Genomic DNA, 22,968 nt, shown 5'->3' on the forward strand with positions numbered 1-22,968 from the left:
TTTTCCTGAGACACTTCTGTTCACAATTAGACATTTATTGCTCTAATTGTCTCTCTTTTGATCAAATATTTCTCTTCTGTTCTGGTTTTATTCCTGATCAAAAGAAGACTATCGGTACTGTAACACCAAAGGAATAGATACTAAGCCCTAGTAGTTGGTTAATGTATTATGAACTTTACCTCTCATTAAGTACAAGTTTCTGCTTTCCTCACTCCTCCAATTCATGGCTATAAAATGTCAGAATACTAGAAAGTCAATTTTTAGAGAAATATCACCATAAAATTATGAAAATAAACAGTACACAATATGTAATTATTTATTCCAGGAAAACCTTTTCAGTATTTCTGTAAGTATCCACTTATCAATGCCAATCCTGATATATTCTTCTTAAGTGTCTTTAAAAAAATTTCAAGTGAGGTACATCATATTTCTAACTTAAAATCTCTCCATTCATTTAGGGAGAGTGGGTAGAGAAAATCAAATGAGAGCACAAACTTCGAACAAAGAAGGCACACTTACGTCTTCTTGAAGAGTTCAATATTGACTTTTTAGCTGTTTATCAGAGTGAGAGTTGATGCCTAAGAATTCCAAGTTGGTTTTCTTTAGGCATTGCTGAGTACTTTCAAGCAGAGTGTTAAAGAGACACAAATGCAACATTCATGACTCATTTTGGAAATGATCCTTTTTTTATGCCAACTTTTTGATTCCTCTTGGAACAGAGTTACATTTCTGCTGCCTACAACCTAATCCTGACATTTACCCTGACCGGTTGGGTAATTCCATCACTTCAGACTTAGACTGGGTGGAACAGGTTTTACTCATATTTTAAGAGACATATGGGCTTTTAGCACAATAGCATTACAGAAACTCAGGAAAAATGATATTATTACTTCTACTAAAACTACTACATTTTGAGAGTGTTAAAATTAACCATAACTGCAAAAGAATAAGTGCCACATACCCAGAAACTGCAGGAATATTAACAGGGTGACTAAATTCTGACAGTGAATAAATCAATTGGCTAATAGCAGAAAGTGTGAATTAGCATTCCCATGCACACTGTAGTTGTATTTTAAATAAAAAGTTACTTTCACTGATGATCTAGTGATCTTTCTTTAGAGGGTGGTCCTCTGATAGTAAGAGTATACTTTAGAAAGACTAAGCGAGTATGTCATCATGGGCTGCAAATTTTACTCTTGAAAGTAACTTCTGGAAAATAAAGTAACTTGTGAATTAAAGATATGAGAGAATGGAGTAAACTTTAAAAAATATACATAATTCCAAGTAAAAGGAGAAGCACGGGAATCGGGTACTGTGGCAGTATAGAACTAATGATCAGTGTGGTATTTACTACATGTCACTAATAATAATGGTAATAACAGTAGTGATAATACATTTATTAAACACTTCCGCATATTGAGAATTATGATAAATAATTGCCCTGTGTAAGGACTAGGCAATATTTTGGAGAAAAACGAGATACAGAGAGGTTAAGTATCTTGTTGGAGGTCGCATGGCCAGTAAGTGACTTAGTAAGGTAAATAACAGGAAAGACTGTGATTTGAATCCAGGTCTTTCTGCTCTTTTTCGCTATGAATTGACTAGAATAAAAGCCAGGAAACTAGGCATAACTTGTTGATGCACTGTCCAGGCACACGTACCAGAGATTAGAGAAAAAGGCTGAAAGGTGTCTACATGGGCACCTGAGAAGCAGATTACCCAGTGTGCAAGACATCAGAAATCAGTCAGCAGACTAATTCAAGACCTTACCGACTTAACAGTGCAGGAGCCCCGGTTAACCACCAGACTTAACTCTCCCTTGCTTAGGTCTTGGAAAGAGCAATACTTGACTTCTAAATCTCATGAACACAGCCAAGGTCAGGCAGAAAGAAGGCATTTTTAAAATCTACATTCAGGGAATTGATCAACAAATCGCATTGATGCTACATCAAAAGTTTAACTCAAATTTGATTCCTTTTCTCTTTCCTCATTGCCATCACCTTTAACAGTCATAATTTGTGCCTGAAATATTGAAGGAGCCTCCTGACTTGTCTTCCTGCTTCACTATGGCTCATCCCATCCAGGATCTCCTAAGACAGATCCTTAAATGTACTTCCAGAGATTGGTCCCTAAATGTAAATCTGATGGTGTCTCTCTCCCATTTAACTCCTCCACTCCCCTCCCCAGAAACCGGAGCACTGGTTTAAAAGTACAGAAAAAATTCAGTCCCACATTTCCTGGCATGTTAAGCAGTTTAAACCTGGCTCAAACCAACCCCAGTTCTATTCCTTGGCATTCTTTCCTCAAAACACAGTCCAAACCCTCTAAACATCTCATTGTTCCTGGATGGTTCTCTTCTTTTTGTGCTTTCTTACCTGTACTTCTTTGACCACTTCTTATTCTCTCTGCCTGAAATGACCTTACCATTTTTCTCTATTTGAGGAACTCCTACTTCCCCTAAAACCTAATTAGAATGTCACTTCCTTTGTGAAAAATTCCCTGATTCTTCCAACTGAGTGCTCTCCTCATTTCTGTTTTTTTTTTCTCTAGAGAATATCATATCCCATTATTTATTATAATATTTATCACATTATAATAATTGCCTGTTGATGTGTCTATTTCCATCATTACATTATAGCTTCCTTGAGCTAAGAGGCTACATATATATTATTCATCTTTGATTTCCCAGTGTTTATTAGAACTTATGACATATAGTGGATATTCAAAATATCTATTAGAAGAATGAATGACCCCTCTTATGATTAAATAATACTAGTGACTATATTATATGATTTAAGGTGCACTAGAAATGAACTATCCCTCTACAAACTACATACCTTTTTGACCTTTCAATTTCTAAATTTATATTAGAAGATTTTAAAATTTTTGTTTAGCTATTTAAACCCATAATTAAAAGCATTGTTTTTAACTTTGGAGTGGGAGGTAAACATTACAAGACACACAAAAATATGCACGTTTTAATTTATTAGAATCTTTTATGAAAATAAATTTTAATGAGGAAAGAAAAGAAGAATAATGTTATGATAATTTTGACAAGAGGTGGACAGAAGGGAAGAGTAGAAAGGACACTGTGCATTTATTCAGCAGCATTTATTATGCCACTATTATGTGTCAGGTAATGTATTAGCCACTGGGAATACAGATCAATAAGAAACTCCCCTGCTCCAAAAGGACTCAGGGAATATAAAGGGGAGACTAGAAATATTCACTAACATATTTCACTTATACTACAATTGTATATAGTTGTGGGTCCTATCTTCATCAACCATCAAGTTCTTTGCCTTTTTCCTCAAATTTTTTGAAGTGGTTTTAATTAAATGTAATTGGTCATATAACAGACACTTTGGATTTTGGAGTGGGATTTTATCTATAAACATCCTGTAATTTTGGCCAGACAGCAACCCATTTGTCTTAATAAATTATCTAAAACTAGAATTTAACCATTTAGATATTTTAAATAATATAATAAACACCTGCAAAACTACCACTCAAAACAATCGACTTCTCACCATTTCCTTTGCTCATTCCTTTCCTCTGACTCACCCCACTTGATGTAACCATAATCTTGAAAATCAACCTTTCTTGTTATATTCTATGTATTATATTATATGTATTCCTTGATAAATATATTTAAATTATTTTAGTAGGTTTTAGCTCAATAAAAAAGAACCTCCTCTGATGTAATGTTTTAGCACTGTTCATTCACTATTATGTTGCTAAGATTTATCCATATTGTTGTATGTTTCTGTAGTTTATTAATTTTGAGTGCTTTATAATATTTCTTTTGTGGTATTCCAAGTTTTGTATCTACTCTTCTGTTGATAGGCATTTGGATTGGTTCAATTTATGCAATTGACAGCAATTTTTACCAGTTAAATAAGTATAAAATCGCATCTCCTTGTGGTCTTGATTTGCATTTCTCTGTTTTCTAATAATGCTGACCATCCTTTATGTGCTTATGGGCCATATGTATTTTCTCTTCTGTGAAATGTCTGCTCCTCTCCCCTGCTTCTATTGAAATGTTTGTGCTTTCTTATTGATTTGTAGAAATTCTTTATATATTCTTGATATTTATTTTGTGTTGATTTTGTATAACATAAGCATATTCTCCCAGTTTATTTATATTTTTCTATTATAAAGATGTCTTTCAATGAACAAAAATTTTTAATTTTAATAAAGCTAAACTGACAATCTTTTTTTATAGTCACTTTTTTTTTCTTATTTAAGAAAACATTTTCTACTCTGACGTCTGAAAGATATTTACATATTCTACTAAGAATTTCAAGGTTTTTGACATTTAAGACCTTAATCCATGTGAATTGATTATCGAATATATGTTTTGCCTATTTCATCTTTTTTTCCATGAGGGTAGCCACTTTCTCCATCTCCATTTACTGAAAAGTCCCTTATTTCCCTGCTTGGTGACATGCTATATTTGTCATATACCAAAGTTCTAGATAAGTAGGGATCTGTTACTAAGCTCTCAATACTTGCCTGTCTCTGTACCAATATAACTGTCTTAATAACTATATCCTCATAAGAACTATTGAAACTAGGTAGAGCAGGTTCCTCTACCCTGCTATTTCTCAGTAGTCTAGCTATTTTCAGTCCTTTATTCTTCTCTTTAGAATTATATTTTCAAATTTTGTGAAAACCTGTTTGGAAATTTTGATTAGAATTGAATTGAATCTGTAGATCAAATTGGGAGATAATATCTTCACAATCTTCTTCCTATCTATGAACATGGTATATCTCTCAATAATTTCTAGGTCTTTAATATTTATTGACACAATTTTATTCTTTTCCCTGTAGAAGTCTTACACATTTTCTATTCATTTTTTAATAGATATTTGATATAACATTTAAATTTCATCTATTTCAGGTTCTCTTTCTTGTATTTACCCCTGAATCTAAGATTTCCTTCCTATATTTCTGTATTTATATGTTTTTGTAAGAAGTCAATATAATAATACACGGTTTGACACCTAATTATTTGTCCCCAAAGTGAGCTAAAAGCAGGTTTCTTTCCTTTTGATGCAATCATTTAAAAAATTAAAGCATTTTAGAGAATTTAATAAGAAAAATGATTAATAGCATTTTGCTTAGGCAAAAACAAAAAGCTTTAAATGGTTATGATCTTTCCCTCTACAAATGAGATTTTCAGCATTGTTATGGGACTAAAGATAAAGAAGGGATAATTAAATGCTGTTCAATGGTTTATATATTTTTAAGAGTACATAGATTTTCTATGCACTCTATGAAAGGAAAATGTGTCAGCTTGCAGTTGGATTCCACAAAAATCGAATCTTTCCATAATTATAGGCCTCATTAAACAATATAGATTTATAGATTAAAGCAGTATCACTTATTGGAAATACAATATTTTTCTAATAAAATTATACTTAGGTAAAAACATTATTTTCATTTCTGGGCCCACTTCAAGGTACCAAATAGTTTTGGTAAATCTAAAATTAAGCATCATAAAATGTATACAAAGCTGAATTACTTCTTACATGGTCAAGATGGAAGAATTTGCAATTTTCTTGTGATTTGTTGAAACAAGATTAGCCTTCCGGGGATTTGAATCAACATTGTCCATGCAACGAAAACTAGTCTCTATTACACAAATTTATCAGCCATTGTGAACTCTCTGTATTTCTTTTATTGCAGAAAAAAGTCATTGAGAAAAGTCACTAGGAGAAAATTCAGCTGAGACAGTACAAGAAAATGTGGAGACTGGGCCAATCATTTCTGATAGACTGACTTGTGACATAATTATACACAAAGTGAGCTTTTCACTAACTCTTTTCTTGCTGAGTGTCATGGACAAATCTAAATTCTTATAATTCCACAAATACACCTACAAACAGATTACATTTGAAAGAAAAAAGTATTTATCTTTCTCAATAAGCATGCAGAATATGAGAGAAAAGCTAGTATAACCTGAATTATTTTAAAGAAAGAAAATGTATGCTTCCATATGAATGATCTAAAGTCTTGGTTGTAAAATTGGCCTTTGGCAATACACACATGAAGTCTTTAAACTGGGTATAAATTTAGCTGCCTTTCACCTTCTAGTAAGTTTGTTTTTTTTCTCCTTTTCTAGAGAGAGAGAGTTAATAATATGTCAGTTCAACTGGAAGAATTTTGAGTAAAATGGAACACAAAAAAATAATTGGAACGTTAGAAAGTAATTTCAGTGACCACAAATGGACTGTCAGTTCATAAAACTTCATCATTTAAAACAAGAGAAAAATGTTTTCACTTGCAAAGATTAAATTCATGAATGATGGAATAATCTATACTTACATATATTTTTCCTTTGGTTATGTGTTTTAATATGAGTAAAATAATTTTATTTAGAATTATGGAATTGTATAAATAATTTTTACATTTTTCTACAACTAATATATATTATTGCATCATTCTAAGAGATCAATTTAATTTAAAAATATACAAAGTAATGCAAGAAAATGTGAAAGGTTATATAATATTTGTTTGGCTTGTAATTGGTTTGAATTTCCTCCTCTATAAAAATACTTAGAAATATAGTCCCAGAAAAAAAGTATAACATTTTGTTTTAAACTTAACAGTAAAGAAGAATCACTGGTAACATCAGATGAGAATAACTCTGAGAATTCAAAGATTACAGGTAATATTTCTTTAATTTTTAAACCGAATATATTTATTTTGTTAAAGCCTACAATTATAACAATCTTACATAGGTGCAATTATCTTAACTTTTCAGATACCTATATCCCAACAATTGTGTTTTCTCATGAGGACAAGGAAGACTTGGAAACCAGTAATCAGAATGTAAAAGATGTAAACACGGAACATGATGAACATAATGAAAAAGAATTAGATTTGATGGTAAGTGTTCTGGTTGCCTCGGTATTAGAGAAGATGAATCCATTTATGCTTCAAAGATGCTGCAATGCCTGCCTTTCAATAGCTTCAACTAATAAATAATTTGCAAATGTGAAAGCGCAGCCTATTCTGTCCTTGCATCTCTAGCTTGATCAACAAGGCACTTTGATTTCAGTATGTTGCTTCTGGTCTCTGCATTGGTAAATTAATGACATTCATTTCTTACCTATTTACCAGTGGCTCTGAGTAATAGTTTGTGGGAATTACAGAAGAGGTAGTACTATCCTGATGTGCATTTCTAATCTTTGTGACAAGTGTACACTTATCATAAACTCGTCTGTAAAATGAGAGGGCTGGACTAGATGATTGTTAGGGTTCTGTCCAGCTCTACAAGTCTGATTCTTGCATTTAGCAGCATTTTTTTTTTTTTTTTTACTTACTTCCATCTGTGAGAATCTCTAAGTTCTATATCATTGGAAAGTATTAAATTACCAAATGAGGATAAAATAGCCTGTGCCATATTTTTCAAACAGGAAACAAATTCAGAACTGTACAATTTAGTATTAAATTTGTTATCATAAATTTCACACTTGGTGAACATTCAATCTATTTGGGATTTTTAGGGGGATGGTTTAGATAGCATTTTTATCACAAAGGAAGAAATAGGAGTAAATGAGTCACATAATGCAATTTATCCTTTACTGTATTTGGTTGGAGCTCATATCATTAGGATCCATGGATTCATAATCATCTAAGATTAAAATGACATTTGCCTCTTCAAGTGTCAGTGCTGAAACAGAAAAGAAATGGAGCTCACCTCTTTCCCCACACATTCCACCCTTTCTATAGTGATATGGAAGCTGCATCACTAAAGTATGCAATTTACTTTGCTCCAACTTTAAGAAACTACAAAGTTGTCACCCATTGTGAGAATTCTCACCAGCTGAAAGTTAACATCGCCATCTTTTTCAAACCACAGAATATAATGAAAGGGCCCTGAAAAATCACATACTTCACCAATATACCTCATTACAATCAGCAGACTCAAATATAAAAGTTTGTTTAGAAGTTACTGAGATTGTACATCCAATAAATGAATAGGGAGCTGTAATTTAGATGCTAATTTGCTCCATGCTGATGTTAATGCATAAAACAATGAAGCTCTATAATAGATGGAAATACAACCAAATCTGTGGAACCCACAGGCATTGGCTTACAAGACAGCTGTGCAGTTGACAAGTAACATGAGCCTTATGTGAGAAGAAGGGGAAAATGTAAGATTTGCATATAATTATTGAGATCATGCAAATGTCAGTTATGAGGAAAAAAAAAAAAAACACAGGCATCTCACTGTTAAATCCTGACAGTTGGCATCACTGAAGAGCTCAAATACATTTGAGTACCAGTTGGCAGAGGGTCATTAAAACAGAATTTGCAGAGACATTAACTCCCTCACTTTTCTTTGAGTGACGTTTTGCTATTAATAGTTTGCAGAGGCTTTGCAGAAAACATATTAATAAGAGAAACTGTAATAGGCACACCTACAGCAAGTGTAAATGCAGAAAGGGGCATCTAGGAAGCTGCTCTCTAATTGATTAGCATGGAGCTATCAATGTGTATATCCTAAGTGAGGAGAAAGTGCAATGACAAGCAAGAATAGTTGAATAATACAATGTGATATTTGGAAGCTAGGAAAGAGAGTGATTAATTTTGGCCCCTTTTCTTATTAATCTCATTCCCAAGTCATAGCCTACAAGTATCCCCCCAAAACATCCAGCTTCCACAATTTGTGCAAAATCCACAAATGAAATGAATCAAGGAAATATACCAGATAATTACTAGCCAAGTTAATGAAACCTATCTAATTTGCTTTGTATATTTAAAATCATTTGATCATTATTTTTTGTGTTTTTATCCCTTAAGATAAATCAACATTTAATAAGAAGTACTGCTTCCAGAGATGAAAAGAATACAGTCACTTTTCCAAATAAAGCTGAGGGGTTACAGAAGAAGCAAATCCATGATGAAGTATACACTGACTTGTTTAAAAGGCCTCTGTCTTCAAGTTCATCAGCAGAAAGATCCTTGAAGGGAGAGTTTTACCACAATGAAAAATCTTCCTCAGGAAATAAGTGTAGTTATCAACCTTCAGAGGAAATTACTTCAGATATGGGAGAAATCAAGCCATCATTGGGAAATACTAGTAGTGATGAATTAGTGCAAGTACATATTGGTAGCAAAGAAGTACTGGATAACAATGCTAATCCAGCCCAAGGGAGGGGCAGAGTGCAAATATCTTGTCCCTCTGCAGATCAACTAATGGCAGACAACCTTAATCAAAAACGTGAAGGAGAAGCTAAAAAAACTGAAGTAAAAGATTGGGAATGTTTAAGAAGTGATTTCCGTTCGGATTTCCATTCAGAAGAATCTATAGAAAAAGGATCTTCCAAGAAAGCTTATGGCAATGGTAAGAATGAGGAGGAGGAGCAAAGAATATGTTTAGGTGTTAATGAAAAACACAGCAAAAATTTTCAGTCAATCTTACATGACCAAGAAAGGAAGATGAGCCACTCTGAAATAAGTGTGGAAGGGATGGGAGCCAGTAACAGAGACCTAACTGCTCTGCCGAGTAACGATACCCCAATTCATGACCAGTCAATCAGAGCAGGTACATTTCATTCACCAAGGACAAATCTAAGCTGCGAGGAAGCTGCGTTAACAACCTCAGACCTTGATCTCTCGACTAGTGAAGGCACTATTTTAGGAGGGATGCCTGGTCAAGCTTGTTTACCAAGAAATAGAAATGTTTTGAGGAATGAGTATCTTTTCCAAGTTGAAGAAGAAAAATCAGCTTGGATTAATCCCGAAGATCAAAATAAGAACACCCAGCATAAACAAAGTTGGAATGTTCTGGAAAGTCAGGGAAGAGCAAGAGAGAGTAAGACAAATATAACAGAGCAGACCAAAGAACAAGCAGATTGTGGAGACGTGTGGGAAAAAAGAGATAATGCAAGGAGTTTGAAAGCTAATCCTACAGAAGAATTGTTTACCTGCCAAGAAACAGCGAGCTGTGAACTGTCTTCTCTAGCTGATCATGGTATTACTGAGAAAGCAGAAACAGGTACAGCTTATATAATTAAGACAACATCAGAAAGTACTCTAGAAAGCATGTCTGCTAGAGAAAAAGCAATAATTGCTAAGCTACCTCAAGAGACAGCACGAAGTGACAGGCCCATCGAGGTAAAGGAAACAGCGTTTGATCCACATGAAGGGAGAAATGATGATTCACACGATACCCTTTGTCAACGAGATACAGTAGGTGTAATCTATGACAATGATTTTGAAAAGGAATCACGTTTAGGTATTTGTAATGTACATGTAGATGAAATGGAGAAGGAAGAAACCATATCTATTTACAATCCTGGGAAGACACATGACAGGAAGAAATGTGTCACTGGAAATACAACATCTGTAGAAGAATCCTCACAGGTCATTACAGACTATCAAAAAGCAGCCTCAAAACTAGATTTACATTTGGGAATGTTACCAACAGACAAAAAAATATTTCCAGAAAATAGAGATCATGGGCAGATCCAAGAATTATCACAGAAAACGAATATAGATGCCATTATTCATTCTGCTTTAAACTCAGACACTAATAGAGCTTCTCAGAATGGCTCTCACATTTCTAATCATCATGTTAAAACTTCAGTGCCATCTCATGAACAGGCCACTGCTATAGAGAATGCAATTACTACCATGACTCTCCAATCTATTTCTTCTAAATCAAAATATAATTGTAATCCAACAAGTGAAATCCAGGGTGCTGAGAATCACCATCATCCTGCGTCTACACCTGAAGAAGTTTCCAAAAGTTCAAGAATAGTGACATCAGGTAGTAGGAGGGAAAGATGTATAGGCCAGATTGTCCAACAAGGAAAATGCAGTGTGGAGAAATCTCTAGGGTCAACAATTTTAATCAGTGAAGCTTTTGAGAACATGAAAGAGGCAAGGAATGAAAAAGAAGGATTAATAAACTCTGGACAATCACTGTGCTCTTCAGGAGACAAGGAATCTGAGAGCCCTGCTTCTGACAGTCTCCCTGCCCAGGAAAGTCAAGCTCAAAGGGAATCTCTGCTTTCGAAATACACCAACTCTAAAATGCCTTATTTCCTTTTGTTTCTGATATTTCTTGTAACCATCTATCAGTATGACTTAATGACCGGCTTGGCATTCTACGTTTTTTCATTGTACTGGCTGTGCTGGGAAGGGGGAAGACAAAAAGAGTCTGTCAAAAAGAAGTAACCTCAGCACTATTATTATTCTCTCTTAAAAGATAAGCTATTTAGCCCCAAACATTTGGATTGGTGAAAGAGACTATTCGTTGTTCAAAGAGCCAGCGCAGTTTTTCTCTTGAAGGATCATTTAGAAAGGAATGCGTATGAAGTTTGCTCCTTCATATAAGTAATTATTCTATATAGGACCATTATGTTTGGATCATTAAATACCTATATGAATATGAGATCTGAAGCACGTCAAGTTGAAATTAGGTACAGCTGTTGCTCCTTAGCAGGCTATGAAGTTTCAATGCTTCATGTCTCTTCACTACTTAAAGTGCCATTTCTTGAATTCATTTTTGCAGTAAAGCTTCATTTTTTTTTTCCTGAGTGTATTTTTCCCTCTACTGTTTTTAAAAATAGATAAGACATGGACAATGGCAGAGGACTTTTTTTTTGGTCTTTTAATACTGACCATGAAATTTGCATTTACCACTGTATCATTTATCAGCACATTTTGATAAATGGAATCTTTCAACTTTGATTGCATATTTTTAAGAACAACACCCATGCATATTGAAATGTATAGATTTAACCTGAAGAAACACATTGTGTACTTGAATAACACTTAATACACATACACATGTTTTATACCCTGCATACCTACAAAGCCAGGGCATTCATAAGCCAAATTTGACAAAGACTGAAACAATTAAGAGATGATCTTTCAGTTCTACAAAATTTGGGGGATGGCCTGTCTTTAAGCAATATTTTTCTCTTTTAAAGGGAGACTGTATAACACAGCTGAACAATTTTGACGTCAACTATTATTCAGAGTTGGAAATTTAAATTAAAAGTTCCAGAAGCATTGCTTCAGAATGAATTTGTACCTATAAAGCATAAAGCATTAAATGATAACAATAATTTAAAAAAGATTTCCTAATGAACTATTTTACTTGGTAGTATTTTTTGTCTTTAAACAAATTTTTAACTTTTCTCATTATAAAACAATAAATTATTCCCCAAGGTGCATTTAGAGAACAAACAACTAATCATTGGTGATATTTATTATATAGTTATCAGGTTGTTAAATGATAACTCAAATTTTAAGGAGACAAATAAGTAGATATGGAGATCTACTGAGAGAGAAATGAATATCCAGTAGAGCAGTGACTTCAGTTACTGTTATTATCTATGGCTAAGTATGTGAAATAATGGAACTAATCATTTTAGCCACATAGTGGTAATGCAAATAGGCTTATACAATTGATTTCAACAACTATTTATTGAATGACTAATATATGCAAAACCTTGTGCTCTGTTCTATGGCAGAGCACTTCCTTTGATACCCCGAATGGCTAGTCCTCAGGGAGGAGGCATCGATATGTATTTTGATGCTTTTGACTTGGCCAGAAATATGGGAGAAAGTCACATTGAGGGAGCCCACTTGGGTGATTTCTTTTTAACAGGAACTTCTTTTATGGAGAATATAACATTGATCTTCAGAGAGAAAAAGTAATCTGTTTATTAACCTGTAAAGGTAAATTCAATGACTAACACTTGTATATATCATCCTACACTCCTAAGAAACATGCATGCATGGGAAGACAACATGAGAATGAAGCATTTAAACTGACTTTCATGTGGTAGTAAATGATTTCCTTAATTTTCATTAGGTACACAACTATTTCCAAATCCCCTAATTGCATGCTTGTCTTAAGTCCCATTGAAATTGAATGCTTGACTTTAACTTTTTAGTTGAACAAATACAAACATCCTGAAGTAGAACTTAGGGCAAATATTTGATTGTTTGAGAGAGCATATTTTCATTAAATACAAGTGGGATACTGTAGGCTGTACCTAGAATATTATCTCTAAAATTGCTGTCTTGATAATTTTGTTGACAGGTCTAGATTACAACGAAGTTAGGGTTAGCATTTCTTCAGTTCCTAATGGCTTGGTTTTTGCATTCTACCTCTAAGAGTTTCAGTCAATATGCCATATCTTATTAATGCAAAGAACACTATATTACTTTATGAACACAGGTGCCCAAACTGTAATTGTTCCCTTATACATAAAAGAATGTAACTTTTTTTATCTCTTTTATTTGACTTTTGGTAACATTAACTTACTATACCTTCTCATGCATATTTGTAATATGACAATAGAAGTTTCAAAGGATTTAAAATACTCCATTGTGTACCTCTCTGCAGGCAAAGAAGAAATAATTGGTGATTTAACTGACTTTCCAAACATTACTTATGAAGAATTAGAAATAAAGTCATAAGAACTATGAAACTATTGCCAGGTGGAGAGGTAGATTTTTGCAACCTGTTTTGGTCACATCACTATGTTGAACAAGAAAAGTGGATCTCAGGAAGAACTGGCAGCCCCTGGTTAATAAAGATTTGACTGTGAATCATCATGACAAGGGTCAACTTTATAAGCATAGCTGCCTTCATCGTGTCCCCCCAAGTATTGGTTAAGGGCCAAAAGGGTGTGGCATGAGAATAAACAAAAAGAGTATATTGTACATCTGCTTCTATAGTGGGTAAGAAATGTGATGTAATAACCATCACCTTTTTATCTTGCTGGGCTTCTGACTATTAGAAACAAAGTTCTAAAAATTAATTGGCGAGTCAAGCAAGTGTAGGTAGTAAAATCAACTATCTCAGAAAATCACATCTGTGTAAGCCACCAATATCTCAATAGATTTTTCAATGTAAGAGTAAATAGGTCAATGAGATGACATTCACCTCTCAATATTCAAGAACATTGGCTTGCAATTGTGTTTCCCTGCTGAGTTCCAATATTTTGATAGTGAATTTTTTCAAAGAATATATATATATTCTGCACCATTTTGTGAGAGAAATAGGATCATCTTTTATTTGTCATCTTAAACCAGTCTTCTGGTTAAATGGAAAACTTAAAAATATCCAGACCAAATTTGGGGAAATAAGTATTTTTCCCAAATAGCATTCATGATACTTTCTTAATAATTTTTTTCAGTCATGAATATTATTTTATCTCACCAGACCTGTTGTCTTCTTTATTAGTCTCAATTTTTGCATATAAATTTTTGCAAAAAAGCAAACAAAGCAAAACAAAAAACTAGCAGGAAAACTAGTAAAGATGCAGGCAGGAAAGCTGTCATCCCCAGGGCCAGTTCATCTACTGATTTCTGATGTCATGATCTCTGACCTTTTAAAATTTCACTGAGTGAATACAGAAATTGAACGATGCAATAAAGATCGTGGTTTGTTAATTTAAGTCCTGTCTTAGCCAATTCCGTGGAACTGAGGAATAGGACTGACTCTGATCCTGCAACAAGGTATGAAAGGACTATGACAGGCCATGCTCCTCCAGCATCTCCACAGTTGTACTCCTATATAAAGAGAACAACTAAAAAAGTTACTTTTATTTATTGGATTAAATTAATTTGCTTAATTTTTTTCTACTTAATTTTTTTCTACTTAATTTTTTTTTACTTAATTTTTTTCTACTTTCAGAAATAATTCATAATAAAACTCATGGCAACATAAGTTACTTTTCATCTTTTAAAAATAGATTCAGTCATTAATACAATACATTTCCATAATTTTACCCAAACCTCTTTAAATAGCTAATCAAATTTTCACTAGACTTTCAGCCTAGCTTGAACATGTTTTACAAGAAATATTATTACAGTGTGTTAAAACCTTAATAAACAAACAACTCTTTAAAAAGTTCAGCATTTTTATTTTGTGTCATTTCTATATTTGTTAGATGCATACATACTACCTTCATTCGTCAAATATGAAGCAATGTAGTATGTGAAAATTTAGGGAAAAAATCCCTAAGTCTTTTCCTAATATATTCAGCTCTTTATATTCATAATAATAAAGAGTATCATGGGTAAATCAATAGTGGATTACCAAGAAATCACTTTTATTTTCCTGAGATGATGCAAAGATCTGATTTTGCAGCATATTTCAATGCCTAATTAAGTTACTGGTCTTGGTTGGAATCAGTGCATCGTCCTTCTTATCACCCCGTCTGAACCACGCAGCCCTAATTTCCACTGCTCTTTGCTTCAAGTCCTCTGTCAGTCAAGCAAGTCACGCTGTCCCTAGAACATGCCATGCTCATCCGTTCCTCTGTGACTGCTCGTGTATGCCCCTCTGTCTAGAAATGGCTTTCAGTTATCTTTCCTCCTCTCTTCCTACACAACTTTGTACATTTTTCTATGTACTGTTTTAGTCCCCATCCTTTTGAAGTCTCCTAATATTTCTGTTGGTGAGATCTCTCCGTTTTCAGGTCTCTTATGACACTAACCGTCTTGCATGCGCTAGGTATTTGACATTATACTAACTGGACCATCTGCTTGTTCAAGACAGGAATGTGGCTTCTTCCCTCCAGTCACCTCACAAGGTCTAGTTTATAGGAATCCTCAGTCAATACTTGTGGATAGAATTGAATTGCAGTGATGTCTCCTTCCTATCTTGTCCCTGAAACGTGGACAGGATACTTTGAGGTCTGATTTTAAAATGAATAAACTTAATCAAAGCAAAGCTGGAATGTTTTCATAAACTACGAAAGACAATGTAGAAAAAGACAAAGAGAATGTAGCTACAAGACAGAGTGATGCAGTGGATCTGGGATGTGGGAAAGAAAGAAAAAAATCCTTTCTCTCCATTCTTCTTAACAATTAAATTAGTTTTCTATATTTATTAATCCTTCCTAGCACAGGAAACATTCCCTTCATTCTATTTCATGGGAAATACTATAGAGATTATATATTAAAAGAATAATAACGCATAACTTAATTTGCTGGCTAATGTGAAAATTAAGAGAACAAGGCATGTCTTCAGATAAAGAAGCTTAGTAGATTAACAACCAACAAACATCACAAGATATCAAGTGTAAGAAATTCAATCTTCCCAACTGCTGCCATGCCCTTTGAAAATGGCTGATCTCTGAATTTCACACCTGTTCTGCATGTCAACTTTTAGGATAAGCAAACAGAACAACTAGCAAAAATAGTAAGTGGATTTTTAAAAAGGAAACAATTGCCTGATTAGCATATGAGAGTACCTATATATACTGAAACACACACACATATACATGCACACGTACACACAATGGCACACACATACATACATGTATTCCAAGATCTGATAAATGACAATATGGCAGTAAACAGTCTACTAATACTATGCATAGTGAATATATATAATATAATATATAAAGGGTTTATCCTTTCTTTGAAGAGATTCATTTTATCATATTTAGATATGAAATTGAAATGATAACACAAAGATACGCCTGTTTGGGGGGCAGAGTCTAAAGGAAAGCAGTATATGGCCTAGAAATGTAGTAGCATGCCATATAACAGCTTAAGACCATTAGCAATTAGTCTCTTAAGACTTAAAGAAAAGCCAGATACATGTCTAGTCTATTGTAGAATTCATCAGTATCATGCATCGGTTGAGCTGGTTCTGAGTGGAAACATTTAAAATTTCCTAAAGACACACTCTATAAAACATAATAGCAGAGAGAGAGTTTTAAAATCACTATACGAGGTTAGAAATTCTCTTTGTAAACACTTAAATAACCCATAACCTACTTTTAATAATTCTACGTAGGTTTTAACATACAGTTTATAAAATTTTTTAGTGTGGGGTATTTATGAATATATCACACATGTAAATCATTTTTACACATACATTCTACAAATGATATGGATATTTTGTTACTATACATTAAGTGACTCTTCCCAGTTAATCCATAAATCTTTGGGAAAATTCAATTTTCATTATGCACATAAACTTTCCCCGTGTTTCTCAATTCTCAGTCCTGCCTAAGAAAGAGAATAAAGCTTAAAGAAAAGATAATTTATTTCCTACCTTCACAGATATGAGTGGGTATATTTTAAATACATTTCTACACTTTGAAAGTTGGAAAGGAAAATGAGATAAGAGATTATAAATGTCCTTCATATTTATTTCATAGTATTTAATATTTGCGATCAGGCATATAGACTTCAATTTAAGTCAGTTGTCTTCTCCCATATGAATTCTTTGGCCTACATGATCTTACTCCCATGCTTAAATTAATATTTAAGTGCAACATGTTGATTTTTCATTATGTGAATAAGTAAGGAAACCAGTTGCAGCCTGAATCTTTGAGTATAACATCTACATCTGTATCTTTATTGATCTATGCATGTGAGGTTCAACCTTTAATAATAATAATAGTAGTTGTAATAATTATTATTATTATAATAACACAATAGCCAACTTTTGAGTGTTTACAATAATTGGGCACTGTTTTAAACTCTTTATGTGAAAAACTCATTTATGTTTTATGACTTCATGAGAGAAGTGTTATTACTTTCCCATTTTACAGATAGATGCACAAAGGCTGGTTTTCCCAAGGTCACATGCTAGTCTAGATTCAGACTCCACCAGTCTTTCCCCAGAGCTGATCCTCTTAAACATTGTACCATGTTGTTCCTTCAGTTCAGATATACTAAGTTATCTTACAAATTGCAGTTATATGTTAGCATGCTGCATGGTGCTATACTAATATATAAGTACATTACATACTATGAGATATGAGTATACCACATATCTTGCACAGATAATCCTATCTTTATTAATGCTCCTAAAAAAAGAAAGTTCCTAAAAGTATTCTGTTCTTTTCAGTTTATTCAAATGATCTCAAAAAATATACTTTGACTTCCTTCCAGGACACAAACATTGCACTAGTCCCAAATCTTGCCTAGCTTGAGTATAGCGAAGGAGTTAGAGACCAGTAATTGCAATATCTTGTGACCAGTTCAACAATAGAGGTAAGATCTAAGCACAGAAGTGGCACAAAGAAAGGAATGTTTGGTCCTGTAAGCACTTTGCTTCTTATATTTCATAAATGTGCCATCTTTTTAGCACAATAATTTTAGGTATCAAGGAAATCAGAATAAAACCCTCCAAATGCCTCATTACAACTGGTGTTTTACAAAATAATAACTACAATGAGAATACATCTTGATGTGACTGGTATAGTGTTTATTTATGCCTGATGTCCCAGTGTAATTATTAATAGCACTCCTTTCACTTTCAAAAGTAAAATGATTTGGATGAAAAACGCTAAGGTCAGCCTAAAAGTCCAAGAAAATATCTTAGCCAGCAGGTGTATATCACTCTGTGTCACAAGAATAAAAGGGGAAACTTCCAGTGTGAATGCCATCTATAACCTACCCGCAGAATTCTTGTCCTTAGGGTTGTAGAATATAACTCAGATGTACCAGTCCCTGGTCAGCCTAAGTAAAGAAGAGCAACATTTTTGCAGATTCAGTATTGCAGAGGGCAATCATTTTTTAAAAAGTAGGGACATTTTGTAAAGAATGTGCTGGTCAAAATCCATTAGGAAGAAGTCATTTACATTACTGACACTGGATAACCATAACTTTGTGGAACCTGATACTATAGCCTATAGCCTATTCAGAGGGCACAGGACATGATACTTCCACCATCCAGGATAGTCAAAGTGGAACAAGATGGAAGAAACTTTAGCAAAAGTTGTGGAAGCCACTGTGTGTTACTCAAAATTATAATGGCATTATGTTGCTGGAAGCTGTGTTATGAGTGTACATGCTGCTCATCATTTGTAAGAGAAACAAAAGTCTTTGGAAATTAAGCTACATATTACTGGCATTTAACAATCATGAGACAAGCTAGTAGTATTTCAGGAGCAAAAATAAATTAAAATATAAACAAATGACCCAAGATATTCAATAAGAGACAAGGACATTTTAAGGCAGAACCAGTGTCACTCCATCTAGTTTTGGCCTTTGCAATAACCATCGCTTTTGGCCTCACTTCACACAGGTGTGCTGTGCTGACACTGTGAATGACGATGGATCAGCATTCCCTTCATTTCTGCTTAAGGGATATGTGCATTGGAGCCTTATCCAGAGAACTACTACCATAATTTAAGACCACAAAATATGTTCATACTGAATGAATGGCAAAAGGCTAGCATAGTTGCCCTAAAAGCGTTGTGCCTCTGGTGACTTCAACCCAGCCTTACACTTTTACAGGGCGTAGAGGAACTATTTTTAAATAGTGGTCTTTATGTACTCTTTGTTCATTTTTAAAATGTCACTGGGGTCACTTTTATGTATCTATAAAGCTGTCCTATCACTGAAGGTGTAGATCTCATGATATTTTATAAAGTTGGATATTATCATTTTTAATTGTTAGGGACAAGGGAATTTTGATAATAGTCAATGTGCATTACTCAAAGCCCTTTGGTTGGAAATAACCAAAACCTTTCAAAGTAGTTTAAGCAAAACAAAACAAAACACACAGAAAAAAACATATCTTAAGGAAACAAGACCACTACCCCAGGGCTAGATGTGAAAACAGGCATCAGTAGGGACAGAAGCCGGGGCATGAAAAGCCATCAGAAATGGAATCTCTCCTGACTTTCCTGTTTTCCCATCTTTTTTTCCCTTTTCTGAGTCTTTATTTTATTTACTTTATTTTTCTGTTTTTTGCCAGTGGATTTTCTCTTTCAACTTGCTCTTCAAGATGCATGGTCCCTAAAGTAGAATTTTCCAATGGTAATCTTGCATCCTGATTATGTATGTCCAAAGGTTAACTGCTTAGAGTTACCTGGATCTCAGTTCTAAACTCCTAGAAGAGAGAAATTTATTCAGTTGTTTGTTCTACATGCAATCCATTGTTTCCCAGTAACTGGAGGCACAGGGTGATAGAGGGACTCACTGTAAAGGAAATGTTTGTAGGTTCTCGAAGGGTAGGTGGGAATATGGAATTTGTAATGTGTATCTCTAACGTGCCAATTGTCATATATTTATGGATATATTTCTGCTTCTCTTTTTCCTCCTGTAGATCTACATGGCCCAAATTTCTATAGATTTATAGTAGATCTTGATATTAGGTGAGTCAAGTTCCTATAAATTTTTCTTTAAAACTCTGTAACTCTTGGCCCCTTGCTGTTCCATATGAATTGTAGGATCAGCTTACCAAGTTTCATGAAAAACTTGATTTTTAATGGAATTTTACTGAATGTGTACATTAATTTGAGGAGAATTGACATTTAAAAATATTGAGTCTTTCCACCCATGAGAATAGTATATTTCTTATTCATTTTTTGTTCCTTCAATTATGATTTATAACATTCTCCATGAATACACTGCATATTTACTATCAGATATACTCCTAAGTACCTCATGGATTTTGTTACTATTTTGAATGAATCACTTTTTCCTATTATTTTTTCTTTAGGGAAATTATTGATATTTTGTAACACTTGATTTTTATTTGTCACTTATTCAACTATTTTGCCAAAGTTTCTCATTAGTCCTACTAGTTATTAGTTTGATATTTTGGTCATTATGCCAATAATGTACAAGAACAATATTCATTTTTGTATGTTCTTTTATGCATCTTGCCAAATTCTATCATTACTACAACTAGTTGGTATTATTTTTAATTCACTTGCTTCTATTTTCTTTTTCTTGTCTTCTTGAGGTAAATGTATGTCTTATTTATTTTTAATCCTTTCCCTTAAAAAAGTTCATATAATACTATAAAATAAACCAAATATTTTTAACTGCATTAATTGATTTTGAGATAATTACCTATATCTCAAAAATATATGTGTGAATACATATATATAACATTTTAAACATTTTTATTCCCTTTTATTTCCTGTTTCCCTCTATAATTCCCACTGTAATTTAACACATGAGTTATTTAACAGGACATTTAATTTTTTGTGATCTTTAATAATTGGTACAAATTACATTAGACTATTGTCATAGAATGTGGTTGACTGCCAATTATTTGAAATGTGATAATACTTCCTCTGTGATCTACTGCATTGTCAATGTAATTATTATTCTATGTACACATTCTTTTTGGGGGTACAGAGTTCTTTATATATTTATTAGGTCATGCTTCATAAGTTTGCTGTTCAAAACCATATTCTAAGTCCAGAGATAATCCCACACACCTGTGGTCACCTACTCTACGACAAAGGAGGCAAGAATATACAATAGAGGAAAGACAGTCTCTTCAATAAGTGGTGCTGGGAAAACTAGACAGCTACATTTAGAAGAATGAAATTAGAACATTCTCTAACACCATACACAAAAATAAACTCAAAATGGATTATAGACCTAAATGTAAGACCAGATACTATAAAACTCTTAGAGGAAAACATAGGCAGAACACTCTATGACATAAATCACAGCAAGATACTTTTTGACCCACCTCCTAGAGAAATGGAAATAAAAACAAAAATAAACAAATGGCACCTAACTAAAAGTAAAAGCTTTTGCACAGCAAAGGAAACCATAAACAGAATGAAAAGACAACCCACAGAATGGGAGAAAATATTTGCAAAAGAAGCGACCAAAAAGGGATTAATCTCCAAAATATACAAACAGCTCATGCAGCTCAATAAGAAAAAAACAAACAACCCAATCCAAAAATGGGCGGAAGACCTAAATAGACATTTCTCCAAAAAAGACATATAGATGGACAACAGGCACATGAAAAGCTACTCAACATCCCTAATTATTAGAGAAATGCAAATCAAAACTACAATGAGGTATCACCTCACATCAGTCAGAATGGCCATCATCAAAATATCTACAAACAATAAATGCTGGAGAGGGTGTGGAGAAAGGGAACCCTCCTGCACTGTTGGTGGGAATGTAAATTGGTACAGCCACTATGGAAAACAGTATGGAGTTTCCTCAAAAACCTAAAAATAGAGCTACCATATGATCCAACAACCCCACTCCTGGGCATATATCCAGAGAAAACCATAATTCGAAAAGATACATGTACCCCAATGTTCATTGTAGCATTATTTACAATAGCCAGGACATGGAAGCAAACTAAATGTCCATCGACAGAGGAATGGATAAAGAAGATGTGGTACATATATATGATGGAATATTACTCAGCCATAAAAAGAACGAAATAATGCCATTTGCAGCGACATGGATGAACCTAGAAATTGTCATACTGAGTGAAGTAAGTTAGACAGAGAGAGACAAATATCATATGATATTGCTTACATGTGGAATCTAAAAAAATACGTTCATTTAACCTATTTACAAAACAGAAATGGAGTCACAGATGTAGAAAACAAACTTATGGTTACCAAGGGGGAAAAGGGGGGGAGGAATAAATTGGGAGATTGGGATTGGCATATACACACTACTATATATAAAATAGATAACTAATAAGAACCTACTTTATAGCACAGGGAATTCTACTCAATACTCTGTAACGATCTAAATGGGAATAGAATCTAAAAAAGAGTGGATATATGTATATATATAACAGATTCACTTTGCTGTTCAGCAGAAACTAACACAACACTGTAAATCAACTATACTCCAATAAAAATTAATTAATAAAAAAACCTGTATTCTAACTAATATTTAGTGTGCTTTGACTACCATTACTTGAAATCTCCTAATATTATGAAAGTATCCATTTCTTCTTGTAATTGTGTCAGTTTTGCTTTAAATATTTAAGACTCTTAATCCTTAGTTGCAAATAAGCTCATTATTGTTACCATTTGTTAGTGAATTTATCCTTTATTATTGTACATGATATTCTTATTAATATTCACCTTAAATTATATGCCATCAGATATTAATATTGCTGCACTAGTTTTCTTATGATTAATATTGACATAACATAGCTTTCCTCATAACTTTATCATATCTCTTGCCAGAAACTTATAGCTATATTTAAAAAAATTCAACCTATAA

The 22,968-nt window shown here is 33.5% G+C and overlaps 1 protein-coding gene across 1 annotated transcript in view; it reads left to right on the top strand.

The window, feature by feature from the left end:
• PPP1R3A (protein phosphatase 1 regulatory subunit 3A) overlaps positions 1-13,701 on the top strand; it is a 37,980-nt gene extending 24,279 nt beyond the window's left edge. The window contains exons 2-4 of the mRNA XM_059933584.1: positions 6,615-6,673; positions 6,770-6,894; positions 8,815-13,701. Coding sequence (XP_059789567.1) covers positions 6,615-6,673; positions 6,770-6,894; positions 8,815-11,196 — 2,566 coding nt within the window. The 3' untranslated portion in view covers positions 11,197-13,701. The remainder of the gene's footprint in view (positions 1-6,614; positions 6,674-6,769; positions 6,895-8,814) is intronic.
• The last annotated feature ends 9,267 nt before the right edge of the window (positions 13,702-22,968 follow it).

The sequence above is a fragment of the Balaenoptera ricei genome, chromosome 9 (genome assembly GCF_028023285.1).
Source record: "Balaenoptera ricei isolate mBalRic1 chromosome 9, mBalRic1.hap2, whole genome shotgun sequence".
NCBI lineage: Eukaryota > Metazoa > Chordata > Mammalia > Artiodactyla > Balaenopteridae > Balaenoptera > Balaenoptera ricei.